Source organism: Sprattus sprattus (genome assembly GCF_963457725.1).
Source record: "Sprattus sprattus genome assembly, chromosome: 16".
Classification (NCBI taxonomy): Eukaryota; Metazoa; Chordata; class Actinopteri; order Clupeiformes; family Clupeidae; genus Sprattus; species Sprattus sprattus.
In genome coordinates, this window is record NC_137914.1 from 30,382,486 (window position 1) to 30,409,950 (window position 27,465).

Below are 27,465 nucleotides of genomic sequence, written 5' to 3' on the forward strand. Positions count from 1 at the left end.
TATCAATTACCTCGCACCGGAACTTGTCACTCCGTACCGACATAAACGCTAGACATTTCTGCTTTTTCTCTGGTGAAGCTGTTCGAACATCTAGGGCTTCAGGTATTCAGTGTTTGGAAAGTTGACTTCCTACATGAACTAGTTCAGTTCATAGTAGGGTTGGGCGATGTCTCCTTATTTGGCAGAAGACGATGTTTACATTGAAACATCGTGATGGACGATGATATCGTCTCGTCGGGGGGGGGTGTACTACTCAGTCCCATTAATTTTTTTAAATGCCGTTACGTTACCAATGTTGAACAGTGACTAGCGGTGAGGTTCATGGCTGCGGTGAGGTTCGTGGCTGCATCGACTCTTGCAGTGTCAGATTTACAAATAAATGAACCCATTCAATTGGTAGCTTGCACATTGACAACTGGTTGTTTTTCATATTTCATATCAGCATTCTTTACATACACATTAGTAAGGTTCATACAGTTGGCAGTTGCTAGCTTGTGATGAATTCGTTTTAATATCTGGATATTTGAACTCGTGAATATGAACTGTTTCATACGAAGTTGCAGAGGCACCCTGAGGGTTTCCTACCAGTCTCCATTATAATTGTATAGTTAAGTCGAGGAGACTATAACATCAGCTAGATAACTAGCTGTCATTTCATGCAAATTGAACTCTTCCATTTAAATCGTTGAAGGTAATTTAAAGTGTCCTTAGCTATCTAGTAAGCTAGCATAACAGGTATTTAACCGTAACAACCAGGAAACAACTTCAGCTGGAGTTTAATTCCTCAAAATCAGCTCACCAATAAAAAGCAGTCTTTGGTTCAAAGTGATCACAACCACTTGTATGATGTTAAATGGCTTCACATAGATATGAAACAATCCTCAGATAAATGATCTGAAATCAACGGAGCAAGGGCTATTCTGATAACCATGTTATGTTAGCGAATGAGGGGTGAGAAGCTCCCCCTTGCTAATATTTAGTCTCCGCTGTTCGTTCAAAGCCAAATATATCCTCGTGGTTACAAATAGCAATTTGGCTTTGAATGTGAGTAGTTGATCGAGCTATCTTCTGTCCCTTCGTGTCTATTCTATTTTGTAGCCATTGCACTGAAGTTAATGCTTTCGCTAAAGTTGAACGTCATATTTCTGTTGACAATGAGCAAGTTTCCCGGCAGGAGCAGGCTTAGATAACGTGAATAACATGAAATGTTTGACGTGGGAAAACGAAGAAAAGCTGTAACCTAGACATAATACCCTAATTATAATAATAATAATAATAATAATAAATTGTATAAGAATAAGCCAATTAGGCATATTGTAGCAGTAGCCTATTTAATTTTCATGCCTGACTTTAATTCATATGGGGGGGCGTGGCATCACGATGGTTACCATCCATCGTGATGATGGGTCAAAAATGACGATGGACGGCACAACCCTAGTTCATAGTTCATAATTCAAAATTGAACTATGAACTATTCAAAGTTCGTTTTATCAATATGTTGCGAGCTATAATTTTTCAAAATCTCTATATGTCTGCAATACCGCTCTCGGCTCCTACGCAACTTCTGCGCGCTCACGCACGGGCATAGACAGTATAATGAAACGCGTTCAGACGCAACACTGCAGGTATTACAGGTTCATCCTCGTCAGACGGTTTACCCTCATCAGTTGCGTTTGGCCTCTGAAAAAACCTTTTAAGGCTAGTCTGCTTGGCCATGTTTGATCCTTCTCACTTCGCTCCTTGTTTGTAACCGACGTGTTGTTTAATAACTTTCTAACGGCAGATAAGCCTGTTCCTTTAAAACAGGGGTTTTCAACCGGGGGTCCGCGGCCCCCTGTTGGTCTGCGGCGGTATTGCAGGGGGTCCGCGATTAAAAAAAAAAATTATAATAATAATAATTTCAACACATTTCCACATTACTCTTGAAAATGTCTGAAAATATAAAAATATGTCTTAAATAATATAAAGGTGATTCACACCTTACACCTATCCAGTCGATGGTAGCCTGTGCTTTGCTGATGTTAATGCATTGCGTTCGTAACGTCGCGCCATACCAGATAATTCATTACGTACAGTCTTGCATGCAAATTTGACAATCATCTGCAGTTAAGCATAGCCTACGAGTACTTTTGCAGTTAAGTCGAAAAAGTAAAACTTTTGGTGAACGACTGAAGTTATTTACTGTCCTTAGCTAACATTTCGTTCTACCGTGGAGTTAACTGGTCAGAAGCACCAATGGATCGGTGTTTAGTGAGGAGAGATACAGGCTGCCACAACAAAGATACACCTTCACAGGATACAGGGAAACAAAGTCAACAAAGAAAAAGAAAAAACAATGAGGAATACATCAAATACGGATTTACAGTGATGATAACCAGAGCAGGAGAGGAGGTACCACTGTGTTTCGTGTGTTCAACATTACTGTCAACTGAAGCTATGAAGCCGTCGACACTATTGCATCATATGGAGACGCATTACGTTTTCTTGAATGCCAAGCTTATTGAGTACATGCAACAGATGTTGCGTGATTTTCATATGACTTAAGTTCTGGATAAGTTGCCAGACAGGATTTCCAGAGCTTGCTGCCAAAAAGCAATGAGGTGTATTTTGCAAACTTTCAAACTACCTGTGTGGGAGCATTTTTTTTTTGCGTACTTGAAGAATAAGTACAGGGCAAGAGAATGATATGAGACTGTCCCTGTCTACCATTTCGCCACGAATAGACAGGCTGTGTGGACTTCACCATGCCCAGATATTACACTGACATGGCTCCCCTCTCCCCACACATGCACGAATGAACGCACACACGCACGCGCACAGGCACATCAGTGGGCCGCGGATTACTTTCTAGTCAGAATGGTGGTCCCTGGGACAAAACCAGTTGAAAACCCCTGCTTTAAAACATAATAAAGGCAGTGCACGTTTGACTTATAGGCCTAAATATTAGGATTGTAAAGTCAGTAAACTCAATGGTAAAACCGCTGCCGTTAATGCTAACTGGTATGCGAAATACTCATGGCTCACTGGTACCATTACAAACAATCGGCTATACTGTTTTGTTTAAATCGTTGTTAGGCCTATTATTAGTCTGACTGTTCTTGAATGAATATTTCAGAATGCGATGTGTTTCGTATCTATTCTAATTAGCCTACGTTGTCAATTGGGCACTGGCCTCATACTATGCTACTTTGAGTGATAGCTGTAATTATCTGGCAAATCTGAGCAGCAATTATAGGAAGTTTTTGTTTTTGCAATTTTAGAGAACAAAGGTAATTTTCTCAGGGTTTGTACTTTTTCCCTACGCCTATTTGTTTTATATAGGCTTAAAACATCAGAAAAATGTGTCAAATAATATTATCTTCAGTAATTGAGGGGGGAAATAGGCCCAATGATAGGCCCAGAATTTTGTATTTAGTTTTTCAAATCAAGAGTAGTCCTGATTTGACTAATTGGCTTTGCATCCTTCCCTTCTGGCCTTGTCTAGTCCAAAGACATGCTGCTCACCAGCTTTCATAGTACAATGGTGCCACACTGGTGGCTTTGTATCAATTTCATCCCTGCCTGCTATTTTGTACTGTAGTTCACAAAAACACCCTGAAACAACTTGTTTCTCACATACTTATGCCACCGACAGAATAAGCAGGCAAATGGCAACCAAGCGTGCAGTCCTTCCTCCCTCACTTTAAAAACCACCAGCCGCCACTGGTCTATATTATTAAGATAATTCCTTAGTTAGCTACAATAGTAACTAGATAACCATAGCCACCAGAAAACACAATGTTAGCTGCAAAGTTTCTCAAAATTAGCTTACCAATAAAAGGCAGTCTTGGGTTCAAAGTGATCACAACCAATTGGGTTCAAAGTGATCACACCAGGTGATGTTAAATGGCTTCACATAGACACAACTACATGGCATGAGGTAACATTCAGCTGATACATGGGTGTGGTCAATACACTGGTTTGGTCAATACACTGGTTTGTTTTATAAAATTACATAAAATATTGTGATGCAATTTTTATACTGTGTGGCTAATAGTCTGGAAAACATGGTAAATGTATGCCTTTTCCCGTGGATGCATGGTGTGGGCGGCTTAATTGAAGGCACCGCCAAGCCTTAAGGCAGATATCTGGTTGCACGCTGCACAGCATTGAGAAACATGATGGCTTCCTTAGGCTCATTAATTAATAAATATAATATAATATTAATATACTACAACCACGCTACATTTTCACAGTCATTTGAGTGAAGTAGGTATCCCAAACGTGTAGCCTATGTATGCAAGATGTGTAACATAGTGTCGCAACTTGGTGAGTTCCCGCCTCGACTACTGCAACGCCCTCCTAACGGGCCTGCCGGCATGCGTGGTAAAACCACTACAGATGATCCAGAACGCGGCGGCGCGTCTGGTGTTCAACCAACCAAAGAGGGCACATGTCACCCCGCTACTCACTGAGCTCCACTGGCTGCCGGTCGCTGCTCGCATCAAATTCAAGTCACTTATGCTTGCCTACAAAGTGCTTACTGGGTCTGCTCCCACCTACCTAAATGCTCTTGTAAGGGCAAATGTTACACCCAGGACGCTGCGCTCATCCAGCGAGCGTCGTCTGGCACTGCCCCCGGTGCAAGTAAGGCAATCCAGACTATTCTCAGTTGTAGTTCCACGTTGGTGGAACGACCTGCCCAGCACTACCAGAGCAGGGGCGTCCCTCTCTACCTTTAAGAAGCTCTTGAAGACCCAACTCTTCAGAGAGCACCTCCCTTCCTAACTGGCACCTTGGCTTAGCCTGCACTTAAGCAGTAACAGGCCCGCACTTCTTTTTTTATTCTTCTATGTCGTTTTCTTTTTTAATAAGCAGTATTTATTGTTACACCAGGTTCTTAATGCTCTTAGCTTGATTGTTCTCTCCCTTGTATGGAGCTTTATTCCTATCTTTATTCGTAAGCGTGTTCTTTCAGTTTGCAAGCATGAAACCCTGCCCTCGCACTCAAAAACCCAGTCTTTGCACGCAAAATGTGCTCTGCTTGCGCTCAAACCGCGTGCTTGCGAAAAGTCTCCTTGCAGATTTTTCCTGCTTGCGGATTTTTTCGTGGGCAACCAATAGATTGCCAGATGTAGTGTTGACCAATGAAATGCTCGCTCGCCTAACAGACTAACAGGCTCCCGAGACGCCGCCATCTTGGTACGATTTCTAATCTATCTATCTTATCAACTCAAGCGTTGGTTGGTCATCTGTCCATCATCGTAAAAAGCCCGCCCTGACAATTTGATTGGTACGGCATAATCCGGCCGCTGATACTTTCTCCCCAACTGCACAGAGCCAGACCGAACTTCCCAGACCAAAAATGTTGTGGGCGGGGTTCGGGCTGGTATCCAGGCTAGCAAAACGCCTCTGCAGACAGAAAACAGAAAACTCCAGCTGACAAAGCACAGGAAGAAGTGAATAGTTACAGGGAAGGTAAACCTGTTCCACTCAAACGTTATGTGGAACTGCTTTGGAGTCGATTCTTAATGTAAACATTCATATAGTTAATAATGCCCCATGTTATAGGGTTCCATGTAGAATTTACAGCATTATTTCTCTGAGAATCTTTCCTATCCAGCACTCCAAGTGATCTTCATGTCCTGTTATATAGAGCCAGTCAAGGAGGCAGTAACACCTTCCTCCACACATGCATGCTACACATACATGCTAACAAATGTAGAACCTAATGTTTTAGGACTTTTCAGGTGAAACAACTGGTGTTGAGGCTATTAAACGTATGTGTGAGCTTTCGGGATCTAGCCTCGCACTCCAGACAAGAGAGCAGCACCTCCTTGCAAGCTAAATGAATCCTTTTGCTGCTGTGCTCTCACGTAGGGCTGAACGATTTGGGAAAATAATCTAATTGCGATTTTCCCTCAAAATATTGCGATTCGATATGCAATTTTTAAAAAATGTTATCCTCTTTTTTTCTCCAACAAAACATACTGAATGATTTAAATATGACACAATATAAGATACATTTAGTGTGAAATATTCTTTCCCACATTTTACATTTGTATTTAACTGCTCATTACAGAAACAAAATCGGTGGCTTTGCCACTGTGCATTTAAGTTATTTAAACAAAGTCAAGTATAAACACAAGGCATGCACTTTTTGAATCGGCCTTATGCAGTAATTGTACTTCAGGGTTAGGGTTAGGATAAGCAGTTTTACCTTAAAATAACAGCTTTGAAAATTGGGGCGCTACAATGACTTTTAATATGGAGAATCGCCTCTGTGCCATTGCCATACCAGGGTCTGTAGGCAAATGACTGCGTTATGTAGGTGTGCCTGAAGCCGCCTGGTTTTTACTGTCTGCCGAACTAGTAAGTAGCTTATTTGCCGTCTTGTGTTGCACTTGCTTGATGTTTGACTGTGTTAGGACTAGGGTTGGGTACCGAGAACCGGTACCAATACGGCACCGGTTCCATACAACCGATACCTACCCGGACCGAAATGCAACGCAGATTTCGGTGCTTCCTTTCGGTGCCTGAGCAGATTTTTATTTTTTTTTTTTTTTTTTTTTTTTAATTACAATTTTTATAATTTAACAAAACTAGCGATAGCTAACGAGATGTAACGTTAGTGGCGTAGGTCTTTCTGAGTACGATCTGTATACTTTTTTGTGTTGCTAACAGATTTCGTGGGGCACATATAAAACTGCTCCATCTCCCAATGTAGACTCTCGCCTGTGTCGCTCACGCTGCATTCCGTATGGGACTAGTGGAAACGAGATTTGTGTTGAGTAGTTGCCATGGTAATGGGTTGACTTGCGTGTGGTTTCGGTTTCAAGATAAGTGTGGTTGTTCTAAGCAGAAGTTGGATACGCTTTATTAAACGGAGAGCTACCGTCTCATCCAAAGATATTCCTTCTCAATGTGAGTTCTTAAGAGAGCACTCGGACGCTACAATAACATTGCAACAGTCTGACAGCGAAGAGCAGGCAGCCTTGCACAGAGCAAGCACAAACAGAGCTAGCCATCAATATAACGGAGAAAATGTCGAAAGGTAAACGATCAAAAGTGTGGCTGTATTTCGCACAAAAAGATTCAAACAACGCAACGTGCAGCATATGCAACAACAAAATTGTGTGTAAATGAGGGAGAGAACTCAAGAGGCTCTGAAGCTAAACTCTTAAAGGGGCAGTACACATTCACGAAACCAGTGGGTTTAAATAAATGCAAACTAATTAATATTTGTTTTACTCTGAAGGCAAACATGCTCATATTTCTGCAAAAGTATTACTGAAGTGTGAAGTGTGTGTACAGAGTGTGTTATGTATTTATTTATATTTATTTAAGTATACTGTAAACAGTTGTTATAAGTTAATATATTGTTCATAGTTGAAGTTAAAAGGTTTGAAGACAAGTGTTTTGTATTTATTTTTATTTATAGTATACCTTAAACAGTTAATATATTGTTAAATTTGAAGAAAACTATTTGCCTTGGCAATAAATAAGCCTAATGTCTTTAATTAAAAAAAAAAAAAAAGTATCGGTTCTGGCACCGTTTAGGCACCGGTATCGTTTTAAAAGTATCGGTTATGTACCGGTATCGGAAAAAACCCAAACGATACCCATCCCTAGTTAGGACAGTTGTTGACTAACTAGTTGGTCATAGTGTCAAAGTAAGCACATTTCAAGAGATTTCACTAGTTTGAGCCACTAACATCTCGTAAGTGATTAGCAAGTGATCTGTTATGCTGCTTCAATCACTGTGTGCAAAATTTTCCATCTTAAAAAAAAAAAAAAAAAAAAAATAATTTTATTTTTATTGCGGTTTTAATTTAAGTTGCGGTTTGAAAATCGCGTCTCATCATATTGCGATTAAACCGCAAATGCAATTAATCGTTCAGCCCTACTCTTTTGTAAAGAAAGGTTTAAGACTTACATACAATTCCACTACATAATCGTAATAAAGCTTACTTAATTAAACCCACATAATTTTTCTCTCCTTTACTTTTCTCCCTCTACACCAACAACTGCACCTCCAGCCACCCCTCTGTCAAACTCATTCAAATTACAGGTGACACAACCCTCATTGGACTAATCTCTAATGGGGTTGAGGCCGCCTACAGAAATTAAGTCGACAGCCTGGCTTTCTGGTGCAGCCAGAACCACCTGGAGCTGAACGCTTTAAAAACTGTAGAGATGGTCAGGGCCGTTGCTAGGAATTCTGGGCCCCCTGAAAGAATATTGGCGTGGGGCCCCGCCCCCCAACTTTTCATCGCCAAAGATCAATTTTACACAACTTTTTTTCTTAGACTATATGTATTATATTTTTTTCTTTATTTTTCTGTTCCTCTATGTTCTTGACAGTGCCTGACGCAATACACCCAATTTGTTCATTTTTTACAATTAACCACTCAACAAAGAGTCAATGGGTATTATTATGTCATGTTATTATTATTCACTAACCCCTTCACTGCCTGTAGTAACTTTGGTTTCTAATATTTGTTGGGTATAGTGGCCTGGCTCTGTAGATCACAAGTACAGTGACTTAAGTAGACTTAAAAATAATATTACATTTTGCCATTCATTACAGAATGAAAAGAGCTGAGAGTAATGTGTAAGTAATTGCCAATGGTACAACAGTTCACTAATACGTCAAAATAGCCAACAAGTGTCTACCTCACTCACTCACCATCAGCATCATCTTTGGAGTGCTGAGGGTGGGGGTCAGATGAGGCTACAGCTGATTCTGTAGTAGCAGCATATTGTTTAATTATTACAGTACATGAAATGCCCTGTATTGTTATTCCTAGGCATTTTCTTCTTCTTCTTCTTATTCTTCTTACCTTTTTCTGCGATTAATTCAGCCCGAACCGCTTAACGTAGAAACTTCATTCAAACTTTGTCGCGTAGGTCTTGTAAAGGACACTTATGCTATGTCTTGTGTTGCACTTGCTTGATGTTTGACTGTGTTAGGACTAGGGTTGGGTACCGAGAACCGGTACCAATACGGCACCGGTTCCATACAACCGATACCTACCCGGACCGAAATGCAACGCAGATTTCGGTGCTTCCTTTCGGTGCCTGAGCAGATTTTTTTTTTTTTTTTTTTTTTTTTTTTTTAATTACAATTTTTATAATTTAACAAAACTAGCGATAGCTAACGAGATGTAACGTTAGTGGCGTAGGTCTTTCTGAGTACGATCTGTATACTTTTTTGTGTTGCTAACAGATTTCGTGGGGCACATATAAAACTGCTCCATCTCCCAATGTAGACTCTCGCCTGTGTCGCTCACGCTGCATTCCGTATGGGACTAGTGGAAACGAGATTTGTGTTGAGTAGTTGCCATGGTAATGGGTTGACTTGCGTGTGGTTTCGGTTTCAAGATAAGTGTGGTTGTTCTAAGCAGAAGTTGGATACGCTTTATTAAACGGAGAGCTACCGTCTCATCCAAAGATATTCCTTCTCAATGTGAGTTCTTAAGAGAGCACTCGGACGCTACAATAACATTGCAACAGTCTGACAGCGAAGAGCAGGCAGCCTTGCACAGAGCAAGCACAAACAGAGCTAGCCATCAATATAACGGAGAAAATGTCGAAAGGTAAACGATCAAAAGTGTGGCTGTATTTCGCACAAAAAGATTCAAACAACGCGACGTGCAGCATATGCAACAACAAAATTGTGTGTAAATGAGGGAGAGAACTCAAGAGGCTCTGAAGCTAAACTCTTAAAGGGGCAGTACACATTCACGAAACCAGTGGGTTTAAATAAATGCAAACTAATTAATATTTGTTTTACTCTGAAGGCAAACATGCTCATATTTCTGCAAAAGTATTACTGAAGTGTGAAGTGTGTGTACAGAGTGTGTTATGTATTTATTTATATTTATTTAAGTATACTGTAAACAGTTGTTATAAGTTAATATATTGTTCATAGTTGAAGTTAAAAGGTTTGAAGACAAGTGTTTTGTATTTATTTTTATTTATAGTATACCTTAAACAGTTAATATATTGTTAAATTTGAAGAAAACTATTTGCCTTGGCAATAAATAAGCCTAATGTCTTTAATTAAAAAAAAAAAAAAAGTATCGGTTCTGGCACCGTTTAGGCACCGGTATCGTTTTAAAAGTATCGGTTATGTACCGGTATCGGAAAAAACCCAAACGATACCCATCCCTAGTTAGGACAGTTGTTGACTAACTAGTTGGTCATAGTGTCAAAGTAAGCACATTTCAAGAGATTTCACTAGTTTGAGCCACTAACATCTCGTAAGTGATTAGCAAGTGATCTGTTATGCTGCTTCAATCACTGTGTGCAAAATTTTCCATCTTAAAAAAAAAAAAAAAAAATAAATAATTTTATTTTTATTGCGGTTTTAATTTAAGTTGCGGTTTGAAAATCGCGTCTCATCATATTGCGATTAAACCGCAAATGCAATTAATCGTTCAGCCCTACTCTTTTGTAAAGAAAGGTTTAAGACTTACATACAATTCCACTACATAATCGTAATAAAGCTTACTTAATTAAACCCACATAATTTTTCTCTCCTTTACTTTTCTCCCTCTACACCAACAACTGCACCTCCAGCCACCCCTCTGTCAAACTCATTCAAATTACAGGTGACACAACCCTCATTGGACTAATCTCTAATGGGGTTGAGGCCGCCTACAGAAATTAAGTCGACAGCCTGGCTTTCTGGTGCAGCCAGAACCACCTGGAGCTGAACGCTTTAAAAACTGTAGAGATGGTCAGGGCCGTTGCTAGGAATTCTGGGCCCCCTGAAAGAATATTGGCGTGGGGCCCCGCCCCCCGACTTTTCATCGCCAAAGATCAATTTTACACAACTTTTTTTCTTAGACTATATGTATTATATTTTTTTCTTTATTTTTCTGTTCCTCTATGTTCTTGACAGTGCCTGACGCAATACACCCAATTTGTTCATTTTTTACAATTAACCACTCAACAAAGAGTCAATGGGTATTATTATGTCATGTTATTATTATTCACTAACCCCTTCACTGCCTGTAGTAACTTTGGTTTCTAATATTTGTTGGGTATAGTGGCCTGGCTCTGTAGATCACAAGTACAGTGACTTAAGTAGACTTAAAAATAATATTACATTTTGCCATTCATTACAGAATGAAAAGAGCTGAGAGTAATGTGTAAGTAATTGCCAATGGTACAACAGTTCACTAATACGTCAAAAGAGCCAACAAGTGTCTACCTCACTCACTCACCATCAGCATCATCTTTGGAGTGCTGAGGGTGGGGGTCAGATGAGGCTACAGCTGATTCTGTAGTAGCAGCATATTGTTTAATTATTACAGTACATGAAATGCCCTGTATTGTTATTCCTAGGCATTTTCTTCTTCTTCTTCTTATTCTTCTTACCTTTTTCTGCGATTAATTCAGCCCGAACCGCTTAACGTAGAAACTTCATTCAAACTTTGTCGCGTAGGTCTTGTAAAGGACACTTATGCTATGTATTTTTCACTTTTCTAAACTTTATACTTTTTAAGATATTAAATAAAAACAAATCGAAATTTTCCCATTGACTTACATTGGGCCATTATGACGTCATAATAGGGTCTTTAAACTGGCTTGCACTTGTGCTTTACTGACAGCTGCGCCAAATCAAAGTAACCTCTTTGTGCCTCTCAATTTAACTGTACCTACACTGTAAAAAAAGCAACTTGCATTTGTTGGCCTAAAACAGTACTTTATGTTGGTAAAACTTGAAAATATAAATTAGTGACATTTTAGGCAATAATGTAAGTTAACACAACAAAGCAAGAAAGTTGTATGATCCAAAACGATTTGGTGAGTTGTTAATACTTAAGTCCTTAAGTTGGGGTTCAATACGAGGGACAACAGTTCTGCTAACTCTTATTTCTGTGTTGTGAATTGCGGAGAAAAGCCCTCTTTGTTGTGAAATGCGGGAAAAGCCAACTGTCCGTTGGCACTTTACAATTGAAGTCTCATTCTGGCTGTGCTGCTGCCTCTTGCTGGAGTCCAAACAGGTACGTTTTAAATCAACTTTTAATTAAATTAAAATGATGCGCGAATTTTATTCTGAGTTGTGTTGTGCAGTAGGCCTATGTTGTACGTCGTTTAATGGAGAAAGCGACCTAGACATTTACACAAAGCTTTTCAGTCATTAGAGAAAGCTAGCATCAGTCAGGCAACCTATTCAAACAGGACAGGCATGTTATCTTCTGACTGTTGGTATTGTGTTAAAGAAACACAATGCAACAATTATACTTCAGGATTATGGTTAGGATAATCAGTTTAACCTAAAAATAACAGCTTGAAAAAAATTGGGGCGCTACAATGACTTTTAATATGGAGAATTGCATCTGCGCCATTGCTATGCAGGGTCTATAGGCACATAACTTCGTTCTGTAGTTTTGCCGCCCAACTTTCCACTGTCTGCTGACCTAGTAAGCTTATTTGCCATCTTGCTTTGTCTTGTGTTGCACTTGCTTGACTGTGTAAGGACAGTTGTTGAGTAACTAGTTTGTAATAATGTCAAAGTCAGCACATTTCAAGAGATTTCGTCAGTTTTAGCTGATAGCATATAGCTAGCGTATAGCTATTGATCCGTTGTGCTGCTTTAATTCGTGTTTGCCAGCTTGTTACAGATACAAAAAAGACATTAGGGTATTAATGCTAACTCAAAATTGTGGTTGCAACATTAGCTGACATTTTATGCCATCTTTCAGAAGTGTAGTGTTACTACACAGTGGTAGTCATGCTCCGTCTCTGCTCCAGGTAGCAGGTGAGCAGGCTGGTTTAGTAGGGACAGAGAGCGCGGGGCCAGCGACAGGTTGCTGCTCGGTTTTGCAGTCAGTGTGCTGCCTGCCCCACCAGTGGCGGCTGCTGATCTTTCAAAGAGGGGGAGCTCATTTTTTGCGTACATCATACAAATATTAGCATTGTCTGCCATCGTGTGTAGTTTGTTACCTGGCTAGTTCACACTTACGACCAGTGGCGATTTCTTTAAAGCTTGGCTTCCCCTAATAGGTGGTGGGCCGAGGTGCGATTTCGTGCATTTAAACGTTCCCTGGATATGGAGAAGCCATGTTTTTGTAAATATGTTCTACGTTTGTATTCACGTTTAGACACAAATTGTTGCCACTTGCAGTTATTGCTTATTACGTCGTTATCGATAACTTTAGCCTATTCCCGAGGCAAATGGAGAGGGCAGCTACACTTTGGGTCCGATAATCGTGACGTTTTGTCGTTGTTATCCAATCGCGTTCTTGGAATTGCTCCAGTGAAGTTAATGAGCAGTCCAACAACACTGTTTACATCTTTGTCCATGTAGTGTGAATTGTGGAATATATGGGTCATTTTTAGACGTTTTTGATTCAGTTTTCAAATCGAGGTGATATAGCGGCTTTTTCTTGTTAAACAAAGGGTATTTTAATCTTAAAAACAAAAAGACATTGCTCTGTGGGGAGCCTTTTCATAATGTTGTCAGACACTGATAATGATATGAGCCTGTCAGTGACACAAAAAGCACCTCCAGTGGATATACCTTCACAGTGAGCAATCGTAATCGTAGCAATCATTTTGGATATTGAAAAGGACAGCTGCCTGCATGTTTACTCTACTTATATGTCAATTACATCTTGTAATGTTTCATGCAACTCTTGTTTCAGACATCTGACATCACTGCACATAGACAAACTGCAGCTTTAAAGGGCCTTCCCTTGTATCTCCGTGAGAGTCAGGAGAAGCTCTTCAGGAACTGTCTTGTGAGTGGCTATGAATAGAAATTGTAAATATGTTATTATACTGTATTTATAGTGCTGTATTTAACGTTGTCTTCAACCATAACCTCTCTGTCCTCCTGGTTCCCTAACCATGTCCAGAGTGTCTTCTGTAGTTTCACAGTCCTGCCCTTGACTTGATGTAGCCTAATTGATGTCATATGATGTGTGTATGAGGGTTACATTTTTGATTGTGGTGTATGGGATGGAAATAGTTAATATGTCAAACTCATAATTAATTCTATTTGGAAAAAAAAATGTTACACAATATTTTGAGTTATTTTAGATTAAGAGCTTATTCTGATTCACAGTATTTTAATTACTAATGTCTTGCAATTCATGTATTGGTGTTTTCTGTCTGTCAACACAAGGACACTGACCCAGAAGAGGGACAGACGAAAGGCCTCATTGTGGGTATCCTCACTGTATTGGAGGATGATAGCAGAGCAGTCTCTAAAAGTGTCAGGAATGTTGCTCTTGTGTTGGAAGAAGAGATTGTCCTCCAAGATCTCCCTTACCTGCCAACTGCATTTGCCTACCTTGTTGGACTGATCTATACATTAAACCTTAGTTACCCAAAGGATTTGAAATACACCTTTGAAACTGTCCAAAAGGTCATAATGGAACTGGGGTCGGACCTCTCTGCAACGGTCAGATCCCTAAAAAACAAACTTCTTCAGTGAAGTAAAGTGTTGGATCTGGAATTGTTCCCTTCTGTCCATCCAACACCATGTTAATTAATCAACTGTTGTGTATTCTCGATCTCCCACTTTACATTTACTTGGATCTGGAATTGTTCCCTTCTGTCCATCCAACACCATGTTAATTAATCAACTGTTGTGTATCTCGATCTCCCACTTTACATTTATTTTGCATCTTATTTTATTTAGTTTTTTCTGAAACATTTTTTTTTTGGTTGGTTTTTCTGAAACATGTTACATGGTCTCGATAGTTTGCATTTACTTGCCCCTTTTGGAAGGGATTTGATACAGTATAAATAAAACAAATGTTTTGAATGTATATGTTGCGTCTGTAATTGACCTGTCGCTAAGCCCCGCCTTTCGAACGCAGACGGGCCAATGGCAGTTTACTAACAGCTGCACTCGGACATTGTGAGTTTACAGCTCCATAGGATAACATTAGAGGCCGTGATTTTTCGGTTGTTTTATGAGCTTTGTGGTAATGTAGGTTCAACAAAAATGGCCAAACGATGTGCATGGGGTAGATACAACACTGATACGAGGTATCATGAGAGGATAGGCAATGGGGTATATTGTATCTCATTTCCTAAACGAAAACAAGACCGGTCCAAATATCTCCGGTGTATTAAGCTGTGGCAGACCACACAGTGAACGCTACGTTCATTAACGTTCTGCCATACTCTTGTTAGGTTGGAATTTTCCTTTGCTAAAGCAATCAACTAAGCCTACATGATAAAAGGCATACTCATTATTCACAGTACCTGCTTACTTTCACCACTGATGTTATGCTAGGCTTAGGCAAGTTATCTCTGGTTCAAACTAGCTAACGCTAACGATTCACTAGCTGCGCTAGCGTAGCTTTGTCAGTAATGGGACAGTTTGTTAAACATCGGCCATTCTATTAAACAAATGATATGCACAAGTATACATAGGTTTAATAATGGATTAACATGACAACGTGAACGAAACACACGCATGCCGGTAATTAACAAGGTTACAATAACAAGCTAGACAGTTAGGACCATATGGTTAGGACACTGTCGTGTCAGGGGCAGGTAGGTTAATGCTAGTTACTAAACGTAGGTCTACATTCATATGCCTTCCTGATTAGTTAAATTAACTGAATGTGAATTCATTGTATCTTTCCCATGCGGTGCATGAACATTGCTGGTATTGGATGTATTTATCTGCAATCGCGATGACCGTGAGTTGAGGATTCTCCCTCTTGCATTGAGCTCTGTAAATTCTCGCCTCAAATGTAAGCTTGTTATCCACCATATCGAGTTTTAAATTGTATACATATCCCTCCATTGCATAATTAAGTCCCTTTTGAAGGCTTCTAGGCGAAATCAGGTCCTTTTGTCTCCAAAAGTTGTCTAGAGCCTCTTGGGATATAGTTTTGTCACTGATTGTAAACTCTAGTCAGCTCTGATAACGTGTCCGAGTTAGCAACAGTCACAATGGGGGGCGGGGCTTAGCGATAGGTCAATTATCTATACATTTGATTAGAAGTTCCTGGTTATAAATTATAAAGTTGAGTTACATTATAAACTATTGCAGTGTGCGATTTTAAATTCCTCTTAAATTATTCTGCTATACTAACTAAACCCATTTAAAGTCAATTCTGTATAAGAACTCATTACAATGTAAAATTATAAATTACTACAATTTACAGGACAGTTAGCTGAAGTGAGGATTAAAAGTTATTACAACGTTAAATAATAAGTTAGTACAATTTAGGGGAGAGTTAGCAGAAGTAAGGATTAAAAGTTATTACAATGTTAAATAATAAGTAAGTACAACTTAGGGGAGAGTTAGCACAAGTAAGGATTAAATGTTATTACAATGTTAAATAATAAGTAAGTACAATTTAGGGGAGAGTTGGCACAAGTAAGGATTAAATGTTATTACAATGTAAAATTATGAGTTAGTAGAACTTACTCTTGAGTTGACCAAAATCAGAATTCAGAGTTGAGCAAACTCAAAAGCAAAACTTAAAATATTGAGTTTAATTGCCCAACTTAAAATTTTACTGAAGTTTGTTGCCTTAAAATTTTACTGAAGTTTGTTGCCTTAAAATCTTACTGAAGTTTGTTGCCTTAAAATTTTTAGTTCACCCAACTTTTTTTTTTTTACAGTGTAGGAACATTAAGACACCTTCCATTCTCGACTTTTTTTCTCTCCATCTCTCCATCTTTCTCTCTATCCCTCTCAGTCTACTTTCTCTCACACTCAATCTCTCTTCTTCACTCCATTTTTAGCTCCTTTTTTCAATATTTTCACTCTTTTTCTCTTCCACTCTTCTTTCCTTCTTCCACTCTTCTTTCCTTCTTTCACTTTTCTTTCCTTTCTTCACTCTCCTTTCTTCTTTCCTTCTTTCACTCTTCTTTCCTTTTCTTCTTTCCTTCAACTATTATTTCCTTCTTTCACTCTTCTTTCCTTTCTTCACTCTTCTTTCTTTTCTTCTTCCACTCCTCTTTCCTTTCTTCACTCTTCTTTCTTTTCTTCTTTCCTTCTTTCACTCTTCTTTCCTTCATCCTCTCTTCTCTCCTTTCTTCACTCTTCTATCATTTCTTCTTTCCTTCTTTCACTCTTCTTTCTTTTCTTCTTCCTTTCCTAACTTTTGCATTTCATGCACTGGTATTTCCTTCAGGAAATGCATTTTCTAGTTATTATTCTTCCTACCTTTTTCTGCGATTAATTCAGCTCGAACCGATTAACTTAGAAACTTCGTTCAAACTTTGTCGCGTAGGTCTTGTAAAGGACACTTATGCTATGTATTTTTCACTTTTCTAAACTTTATACTTTTTAAGATATTAAAGAAAAACGAATATCAATGTACATTGGGCCATTATGACATCATAATAGGGTCTTTAAACTGGCTTGCACCTGTGCTTCACTGACACCTGTGCCAAATCCAAGGAACCTCTCTGTCCCTCTCAATTTAACTGTAACTAGGAACATTAAGACACCTTCCATTCTCTACTTTTTTTTCTCTCCATCTCTCCATCTTTCTCTCTATCCCTCTCAGTCTACTTTCTCTCAGACTCAATCTCTCTTCATCACTCCATTTTTATCTCTTTTTTCAGTATTTTCACTCTCTCTTTATCCAGAGCCACTCTTGTTCACTCTTCTTTCATTCTTCCACTCTTCTTTCCTTTCGTCTTTCCTTCTTCCATTTTTCTTTCCTTCTTCCACTCTTCTTTCCTTCTTCTGCTTTTCTTTCCTTTCTTCACTCTTCTGTCCTTTCTTCTTTCCTTCTTCCACTCTTCTTTCGTTTCTTCTTTAATTCCTTCTTTCACCCTTCTTTATTTTCTTCTTTCCTTCTTCAACTCTTCTTTCCTTCTTTCACTCTTCTTTCCTTCAACTCTTCTTTCCTTTCTTCACTCTTCTTTCCTTTCCTCTTTCCTTCTTCCATTCTTCTTACCTTCTTTCACTCTTCTTTCTTTCTTCCATTCTTCTTTCCTTCTTTCACTCTTCTTTCTTTTCTTCTTTCCTTCTTCCACTCTTCTTTCCTTCTTCCACTCTTCTTTCCTTTCTTCTTTCCTTCTTTCACTTTTCTTTCATTTCTTCTTTCCTTCTTCCACTCTTCTTTCCTTTCTTCACTCTCCTTTCTTTTCTTCTTTCCTTCTTCCACTCTTCTCTCCTTTCTTCTTTCACTCTTCTTTCTTTTCTTTTTCCATTCTTCTTTCTTTTCTTCACTCCTTCTTCCATTCTTTTTTCTTCATCCTTTCTTAACTTTTGCATTTCATGCACTGGTATTTCCTTCAGGAAATGCATTTTCTAGTTTAATTTCATATTGCTTTTGTACACATTTATGTTTATGTTTTATGGGACAACTGATGAAGAGCTAACCTACCTAGTATTGACATTAACATAATACAAATCTAAATTGGCTTATGAATGCCATAGCTCAAACAGCTTCACTTTATTATTTGAAGATTAGCCCCTGCTTAACATTAACAAGACTCGTGTCAATAGGCTACCATTGCAGTTTAGTTTGAGTAAACACTAATGTAAGATTCGAAAACGGTGTCCTACTGCTACTGGGATTTAATTGACAGTGTATTATAACGTTTGGCGAATTATATAACCTTACTTATTTTTTCTGTGGATGATATTAAGGTTTCATTTTGCAATGTCAGCCTTGTCAGGCGATTATTTTACACTGCTGACCACACGCAATGTTAAAAGTAAGTGTCATACGGTTAACACAGTAATGTTAATAATCGCTAGCTCCTAACATTAGTCACTCCAACTTCGTGGCGTTGGACGAGGCGAGCTGTGTGTGCCGTTTCTCGTGAACCACAGGTCGCCTGCGCAGCTAGCTTAACACTCTCACTATCTTCGGGGGGGAAAATCTGTGATATCCTGGGCTTGTGATGTGCTCCTGTCCTCTCTTTTCTTCTAGTGATGGTGGAGTTCTACACAGCCATCATTGAATCCATCCTCACCTCTTCAATAACCATCTGGTTTGCTGCCTCTATACTGCAAAGGAAAAAAGCCGACTGCAGCGGGTCATTCGGTCAGCCACGAAGGTCATCGGCTGCGACCTGCCGTCTCTCCTAGACCTGTTTCACTCAAGGACCAGCAAGAGAGCAGGGAAGATCATCGCTGATCCTTCATATCCCGGTCACCACCTATTTCTGAGTCTCCCATCCGGCAGAAGGTTCCGGGCTATTAAGACCAAAACCTCTCGCCACCTGAACAGTTTTTTCCCCACGGGAGTGGGGCTCACAAACAAGCCCCCTGCATCACACTGACTCTGGGTTTACGTACTCCAATTAACTGTAACTTGCCCTTCATGTGCCCAAATTATTAGTGTGCTTGCCCGAAGGGAAGCACAGTATTGTTCTTCATAAGTTTTCTTTATTTATTTATTAGTGTGCTTGCGACGAATCAGGCCTCGCCCGATTGAGATAGAGACGCCGTTCAAACACCGAAACGTCCGGCCCGAACCAGTGCACCCTGCTATATCTTTTCGTGGCGGTACTCCTTGCCACTCTTTTTTTATTCCTCTTTTTCCATCACCTTTTTTCCCCATAGACTTGCATGGCAGAACTCTGTGGCATTATGACATCATAATAGGCTCATTAAACTGGCTTGCACCTGTGCTTCACTGACACCTGCCCCAAATCCAGAGAACCTCTCGTCTCTGTCCCTCTCCATTCAACTGCATAAGGCGGGGTTCACACTAGACTTCTTTTTTTTTTTTTTAAAGCGCAGCTTTCAGCACCTTTTGAGCTCTTCAGAATTCATGGATATCATGTTATGTCACTGTCTTTTAAGCACCGCCATATTTGTGTCTGATGCAAACACATTACGGTCATAACCTACGGTCACAACTCAAAGAAAGTTCAAAACGCTAGGGGATGTGTTGTGCTGTTGAATGTGACAACCTAGATATACAATTACGAAAGATTTAGGGAATGACTGACCTGTTAAGTGAAATGCAGCACGTTGATACAGTCGTAGTAATGGCTGTGTATTATCAAAGCTATATAGCTACTACCTTGAGCAAGCTACAGTGCTAGCCAGTAATAGCTAGCGAGTTGTTTACGTTCACAACCCAAAGACAGTTCAAAAGGCCCGGGATATGTTGTGCTGTTGAATGCGACAACAGTCACCAAAGAAAACCTAGATATACAATTGATACAATCGTGAATAGTTGGTGTGTCTTAGCACTCTACTGAGCAAGCTAAAGTGATAAGCTAGCGAGCTATTTAGCCTTCACCCAGCTGTGTATTATCAAAGCTATATAGCTACTACCTTGAGCAAGCTACAGTCCTAGCCAGTAATAGCTAGCGAGTTGTTTACGTTCACAGCCCACAGACAGTTCAAAAGGCCCGGGATATGTTGTGCTGTTGAATGCGACAACAGTCACCAAAGAAAACCTAGATATACAATTGATACAATCGTGTATAGTTGCTGTGTCTTAGCACTCTACTGAGAAAGCGGGAAAAGAAAGTTGGGGCAGATGCTTTGCAAAAACACAGTTACATTTCGTGAGCGGACAAGACACTTTATTTCTGTTCGAGATACACAAGGTGGCTACAGCGGAGGCGGTGGCAGAAGGCCGTAAATGTAAGTGGCCTATCAGCGGTAATTAAACACTGTACTGATATTAAATGTACTACTAACATGCCATTCTCAGATTAATGCAAGTGACATGACATTGTGGAGTTAATGATACCGACAGTTTGCATACCTAGCTAGGTAACATTAGATACCATTGGATTTTATCAATTATGCTAAACTAGCTGGATTAACAATGGATATCCTCAGTTTAAACAAGAGCAATCGGAGATTTCTGACCTCCAGCAAGGAGGTACACAAATCCAAAGAAAACAAGATGCACCTCTTGTGAAAATTTCAGAAAGATCCGCCCAGTAGTTTCTGAGAAATCTTGTCCACAGACAGACGGACAAATAAATAAATAAATTAACGGACCCGATCGCATAACCTCCTTGCTGGAGGTAATAACGGGTTAACATGACAACGCGTACGTTCGCCCGTTAACACATGCCTTCCAATAATTAATACCGTACGATACTTATCTAAGCTAGTCCTTCTAGAAATAATTGTAGCTTTCAATCATTGTGTGTTTTGTTTTTGTCGTGGTAATTTCACGTGTCAGATGAGGAAGAAAAGTATTAACAGTCTGAGTAATGTAACCAAATTTGAAGCATCGATACATTTCACAGCATTTCATATGGAGGATATGTGGTTGATTTAACTCTAAGGCCAGCTAGGCATAGTAGTTGTATTGTGCCATCACATAATTAGAATTTTCAAAATCTAGACTCATTGATTAACACGACCTTTGGAGGAATAATTACACCCCATAAGAGATAATGTCACTTCGAGCCTATTTTAAGACTTCTCCAAGCTAAATGTAACACACTAGACCCTTTCACAATAAACAAGCAAACAAACAAACAAAACAACAAAGATACCCTCATATGTCTAAACGTCAGTGGAGCCAAAATATAATGGTTGAGCTTGGTTGCTTGCTAAAATATATTGGTTGAAAACAAAAAGGTGTATTCAGTGTCACTGCAGATGGTTACACTGGAAGGCTAGCAGATTCATCCTACAACCTGCATTCAACGTTATACTGAACACAGAAAAAACAGTACTATACAGATTTTGTTCTCAGGTATCAGTCTGTGAGGCCCCTCAACAACATATGCGCACTCGGCCACTGCAGTTGCTTGTGCTTGATGGCCGCAACAGAGCAAGCACACTCTCGCAGTTTATTATTATTATTATCTTAAAAAACATTTGTCCTTTGTTCTTGTTTTAACTATTTTGTTGTTATGCTATGTGTTCTGTCCTATGCACCAACCACACCAAGTTAATTTCCTGTATGTGTGAATATACTTGGCCATTAAAAGAATTCTGATTCTGATTCTGATTATCCTTGGAACTTGAATTGATGGGCAACAGAGGAGGTGTTTTTAAGAATTGGTTGCCTACTTTCCTACGAAGTGCGCAGTTATTACCAACCTAAAACTGTCACCAGTAAACAGTTCTTAGTTGAGTTGATGGGTAAAAGTGGAGTTTCTTTTTTTATTCAACTGTAGTTTATCTGTATTTACCTAAGGTAACCCAATTATATACTATAACTAACCATATTAGTAATAAGGGGAATGTTAAATAAAGGGTTACTGATGAAACTATTTTGTCAGCTAATAAGAATTACTGGAACCTTGAAGAGGGTAAAAGTCCCATCATTCCCTTTCATACACCAGTATGAACCACAAACCTTCCCCAACAGGCAAAACAGGAATGCCCATCTAAGGATGAACTGACCTGGGTTGACTTCCCTGTAGTTCCCAACACCATATGCATCCACTATGTTCTGGAATCCTGAAGTGATCTTGTTGGTCCTGATGAGAGTTGGCGGAGTGTCATTGCTGGGGATACGGTTCACAAAGGATGGCACCGTGGCTCCACTCCTCCGCTATGTTTAAAGGTGGACGTGAGTTAGAAGAGAAAGTCTGAAATCCCATTTATGACAAGGAAAATATAAAACCTTATACAAGAAAACTGCAGCACGTCTTTGCATTCCAAGTTAGCCAGAACAGGATAAACCCTTTATGCCATAAACTCGCATGGAACCCACAGGTGGAAACAATTAGCAGCAAACAAAATTGTACTGCAAGAAACAGATACAACTAAAACAACACTCACCGAGCCTTCCTCCAGCGCCCTCCGCAGGGCTGGCAGGTCATTGAGGGGGCACCAGATCTCTGCAATGAGGCACTTGTTGGTGACATCAAAGCTGCAGAGGTTTAGAATATGATAGATGGCCTTCATTTTCTTTACCTGGATCACCCAGGTATATATGGACTCAGACGCCTTGTTCAACACTTGGCGCAGGTAGTCCTCTGTCCGATGAAGAACCTGATTAAAGGGATATTACACACATTGGTCACATCAAATAAAATATTTTTAGCAAATATATACTTTGTCAGAGTTCTGACCTTGCGCAGCAGTTTATGCAGAGCTTTCATGTACATGAGACATTCTCTAGGATTAACATTCTCCATGAACTCTACGCTTCCAGCAACAATAGCGGTCAATCAAAGGTCAAGGAGGTCAGTGTGGTTTGATCAAGTTGAAAATGGCTGCCCCCGAATTGTCAGATGTCAGGTTGCTTTGCGCCAGCAGAATTTAACTTTGACAGCAACTTTGCAATTGCCGAGCAAAAACTCTTAGATCAATTACATTTAATTCAGAGGGTGTCTAGGCGCTTTAGAGAGACAAAAAGTAGGAAAATTTGTGTTTGGTAGATTATTTCTTTGTTGTAACAATGCTTCTTGGCAATACATCTTATTAGCCTGTTTATTCCCCTTTCAAATGGTGCCACATTTGCAAGGAACATGCATTAGTGGGATGAGCTGCAGAGCTGAGTTTGTGGGTTGCGCCGATGAAACATTTGCCAAACAGCTTATTCTGGCAAACTTTTCATGGGCACAACCCACAAACTCAGCTCTGAAGAATGCCAGGAAGCATTGTTACAACAAATAAATAATCTACCAAACACAAATTTCCTTAGTTTCAGTTTATTCTGGCACATTTTTCATGGGCGCAACCCACATACTCAACTCTGATGCTCATCCCACCAACGCATGTTCCTTGCAAATGTGGCACCATTTGAATGGGAAGAAAACAGGCTTTCCAACGATATACGATTTATTGCCAAGAAGCATTGTTACAACAAAGAAATAATCTACCAAACACAAATCCTTACTTTTTGTTCTATGTTTATATTGGTATTTTCAACAAATTGGGCTTAAGGTTCAGTTGTAGGTCATCTCAAAGCCACCTGACCTTTCTGACCTTCAAATTGGCCTTTGGAACTGTTGTTAGTGTTGCAACTGAGGAAAATTTTTCTTTTTCCACAATGTGGAGTGTGTCTACTTGACCTGTATAAGTCCTGTGCTTGCGAGTCTGTTTCTACTGAAATAATTCCAAATAAATATTGGCAGCTAATCCAAGTTTACAGCAGCGGAAACAAAGTGTGCAAGAGCTAATGCTGCAGTAGTTATCGTAACTGCTCTGTGAGCGGCTGACCCTGGTTTGATTCCTGATCGCTGCAGGTTGTCTTGGATAAAAGAGTCAGCTTGTCACCTGACCTTCATTTGAGCTCCAAATGGAAGCAGACAGCGCACCAGAGACATAAGGTACAGTAGAAAGAACACCGTGAGAAGACCTGTGAGTACTTACTGTGTGCAGATCCTGGATACGTGTTTTCAGCCCATCAATCACATCAGCTCTCTCTTCATTGCTATTAGGGTATGGGTAGAGGTGACAATGATAGCTTAAAAAAAAATAAATAATAAAAAAAAATTACACATAAGATCTCTTCACACAGTTGGGTTTACTTGACTTAACAGACAATTCTGTTTAAAACTGGTTACCAGTCACATATCTTCTTCACTTTCTGCCCTATCTGATCACCCCAGTAGGATATCAGAAAAACCACGCTCCTTGTCTCTTCACCCTAGAAAAATAGTCAAGTGTCAAGAAAGAAACTCTTTTGCATACTTTAGTGGACCCATTTCCCACATTTTACATGGTGACACTTTAGACGCAGAAGACAAATTATCCCAAGCTTTGATAATAGTCTCTGTGGTTATTAGTATTGGTACCGAATTAGGGTCCTGAAGGTATTCATCAATCTCTGAATAACTGAGGATAGTGTAGCCTTTGCAGACCCTCCACAACATCCGTTCGAAGGCCTCAATTTTAACCCGCTGGATTAAGCCCGAGATGAAGCTGGAAATAAAAGGACGGGTAGTTTGATGTATATGTAAAGAGTCCATGTCTTCACAATACACAATGACGCCCATTGGCACACAATCCATTTTGCACTGCTAAAAGCATTGTCTGTGACCAACAACACCAGAAATCTCCATTCATGTTGTTAATATATTCATTACAGTTAAAGACTCACCCGAGTTTGGCCCCAAGCCTCTGCATACTGGTATAATCCATGATGGATTCTTTCTCCAAGAAAGGAAACTCTTCATACTGGGTCTGAAGAGACTCATACTAAACAAACAACAAGAATGTAAAAACACACATCACAGAGTAAATACTCAAGAATATCAAGCCTTTGTATACATCTTACCACAATAACAAGAATTCAGAGCGTCAAATTCAAGAAGAGAGAACAGCATTAATGTAACTGAACGTCCTACCGGGATATTATTAGGGATAGGAATGGCGATTATTGAAGACTCTACTATTATTAGATTGTCATAATTGCATTTTCCTTTTTAAGCACTTCATTTATAAAGCTAAAATGCCCTTTCTTGACACGTTTTACCTGAGCAAGCAGACAAACGCTGTGGTCACTAAATCGGTAAGCCATCAGAAATGATAGACACAAGTGGTGAACTGGACACCATGGACAGGCATGATAGACACAAGTGGTCAACTGGACACCGTGGACAGGCATGATAGACACAGGTGTAAACGACAATGTGTCTTGGCTGTCCACTTAAGATCCATGACATTTTAATACAGGGCTCATATTGTACTCAGGGATGGTGTTTGAGAAAACTAAAATTTTGTTCCACTTTCATACATGGATATGTGGATATTAGAAAAAAAATTTGACTGCACACAAAAAGAGTCCTTACACACATATATTATTGTTCTATTTATATCTGCTTAGTCATTTCTGATGGGTTTGTTAACAGAATAAACCTGCCCATAGATATTGTGCTTTTGGCAACAGTTCATTGTATTGTTTTTTCAAAATAAACCTCAAATCTCTTAAATCTAAAGGTTATTCAGCTTAGGCTTCCTCCAGATTCCTTTAATCTTTTTATTATGTTACGCACCGTAGAGGGTGATATATTCAAATCCCTTCCTAACTTTCTTTGAGAAACATTGTTTGTCAACATTTCAATACATTTCTCACGCATTTGTTGGCCAACTGGAGATCCTATGCCCATCTTTACTCCTAAAAGATAGGCCTTTCCTGAATGCTGCTTTTGTACAAAATTATGATGACAATCACCTGTTGGCATCACCTGTTTCAAATCACATCATATTTTAATTATTCTACCTCATTACTACCTAGGGCTGTAACGATATTGGATCGAACCGAGAAATCGTGACACTCTGGGCCACGAACCTGCATCGCGATGCGAGGAGGCAGAACCGCGACATGCCCTCAGCGGTCACGTGATACAAAAAGTTTGGTTCGCTAGTAAGCCTACACGTGTGCTGTGCGCAATGGCTACCTCAGATGACATTTGAATCGGCCATTTGAATTGTTGGCGCGTGGTTGCCGGATTGTTTGTCGCTGGAGGACTGCTCTGCACGGAGAATAGAAGTGTGTGCGTTAATTGCTCCGTAGCTGTCTCTCCCTCTCCGGAGTTTTGGTTGCGGGTGGTCTAACGCTCCCTCAGAAGAAAGACGTACACTGCGTCGTGTTTTGACCACTGTTTTCCCGTACTTAAATTGTTTTGAGTTAATAGGCTGTGAGAGAGCCACCAGTACTTTATGTTACTTTCTTTGGATCTTTCTGTATTTTGTTTGTATGAATGTGTGTGTGTGTGCTTTCGTTACTTAACGGCCATCTTGTGATGTACGGGGTTACTGTGTAACCCTAACGTTCAGTTTGTAGTGGTTCCCAAGTGTGCGCATTGTGTTGAAGTGAATACCATAATACGTGGTGTAGTAGCTATTCACTAATGTGTGTAGTGTTCTGAAACATTGTAACACGTTTGATTGCTCTGGTTCGTGTGCGTGAGTTGGGTTATTCCAGATCTTATAGCTCTTTTTGGTGGGTGTGTTACTGTTGCCAGTAGCCTGTATATCGCGGGTAATCGTGGGTAACTATGATGGCAGTGTATGAGGGTGTGCGTGTGTGAGAACTGTTTTTGTCATGTCATTAAATACCAGTGACCAGATATTTATTAAACTACAGAAATAAAACGTTTATTTTGCTAAACTCTTGCCTCCTCGATATTCATTCATTTGATTAGCCTGGGCCCTGTTCATAAAATACGTGGCAGTTAGGGTCTGTCACATTTGCCCATACACTGCCATCATAGTTTAAGTTATTTAAGTTATTTGGTTATTTATGTGTTGTTTCCCTCATATTTTTAGGCTATGTTCAAGCCTACTTTTTCAGAAGTTTGTTGAATGTTTTTCAACAGCATTGCTTTGAGTAATAAAAACCTCAAAATTTGGTTATAAATTGTTTCTTAATTTTTTTTATAGCTCATACTTATTCTAATGTGAAATAAAAAAAATAAATAATAATAATATCGTGGGGTGTATCGAACCGTGGGTCAAGAATCGTGATACGAATCGAATCGTGAGGTAGGTGTATCGTTACAGCCCAATTACTACCCCTAAATTGCCCCCGTTTTAACTTCATTTGGAATGTGTCGCATGCCTGAATGGCAGGAATGGATGTATGTTTACAAATGAAATGAAGTTGACCATCATGCTATCTGCAATGAAATGCACAAGGTGAATTA

The 27,465-nt window shown here is 39.6% G+C and overlaps 1 protein-coding gene across 4 annotated transcripts in view; it reads right to left on the reverse strand.

The window, feature by feature from the left end:
• The window catches only part of LOC308377391 (V-type proton ATPase 116 kDa subunit a 2-like), a 95,984-nt gene that overhangs the window by 46,763 nt on the left and 21,756 nt on the right, over nucleotides 1–27,465 (reverse strand). For 2 of the 4 annotated variants that reach the window (XM_080854016.1, XM_080854018.1), the window contains exons 5-10: nucleotides 24,918–25,015; nucleotides 24,613–24,739; nucleotides 24,382–24,464; nucleotides 24,188–24,281; nucleotides 22,649–22,861; nucleotides 22,268–22,418 (exon numbers count right to left, since the gene is read on the reverse strand). In XM_080854016.1, the coding sequence (XP_080710142.1) occupies nucleotides 22,268–22,418; nucleotides 22,649–22,861; nucleotides 24,188–24,281; nucleotides 24,382–24,464; nucleotides 24,613–24,739; nucleotides 24,918–25,015 (766 nt within the window). The remainder of the gene's footprint in view (nucleotides 1–22,267; nucleotides 22,419–22,648; nucleotides 22,862–24,187; nucleotides 24,282–24,381; nucleotides 24,465–24,612; nucleotides 24,740–24,917; nucleotides 25,016–27,465) is intronic. The other 2 variants (XM_080854017.1, XM_080854019.1) reach the window with 2 other exon arrangements.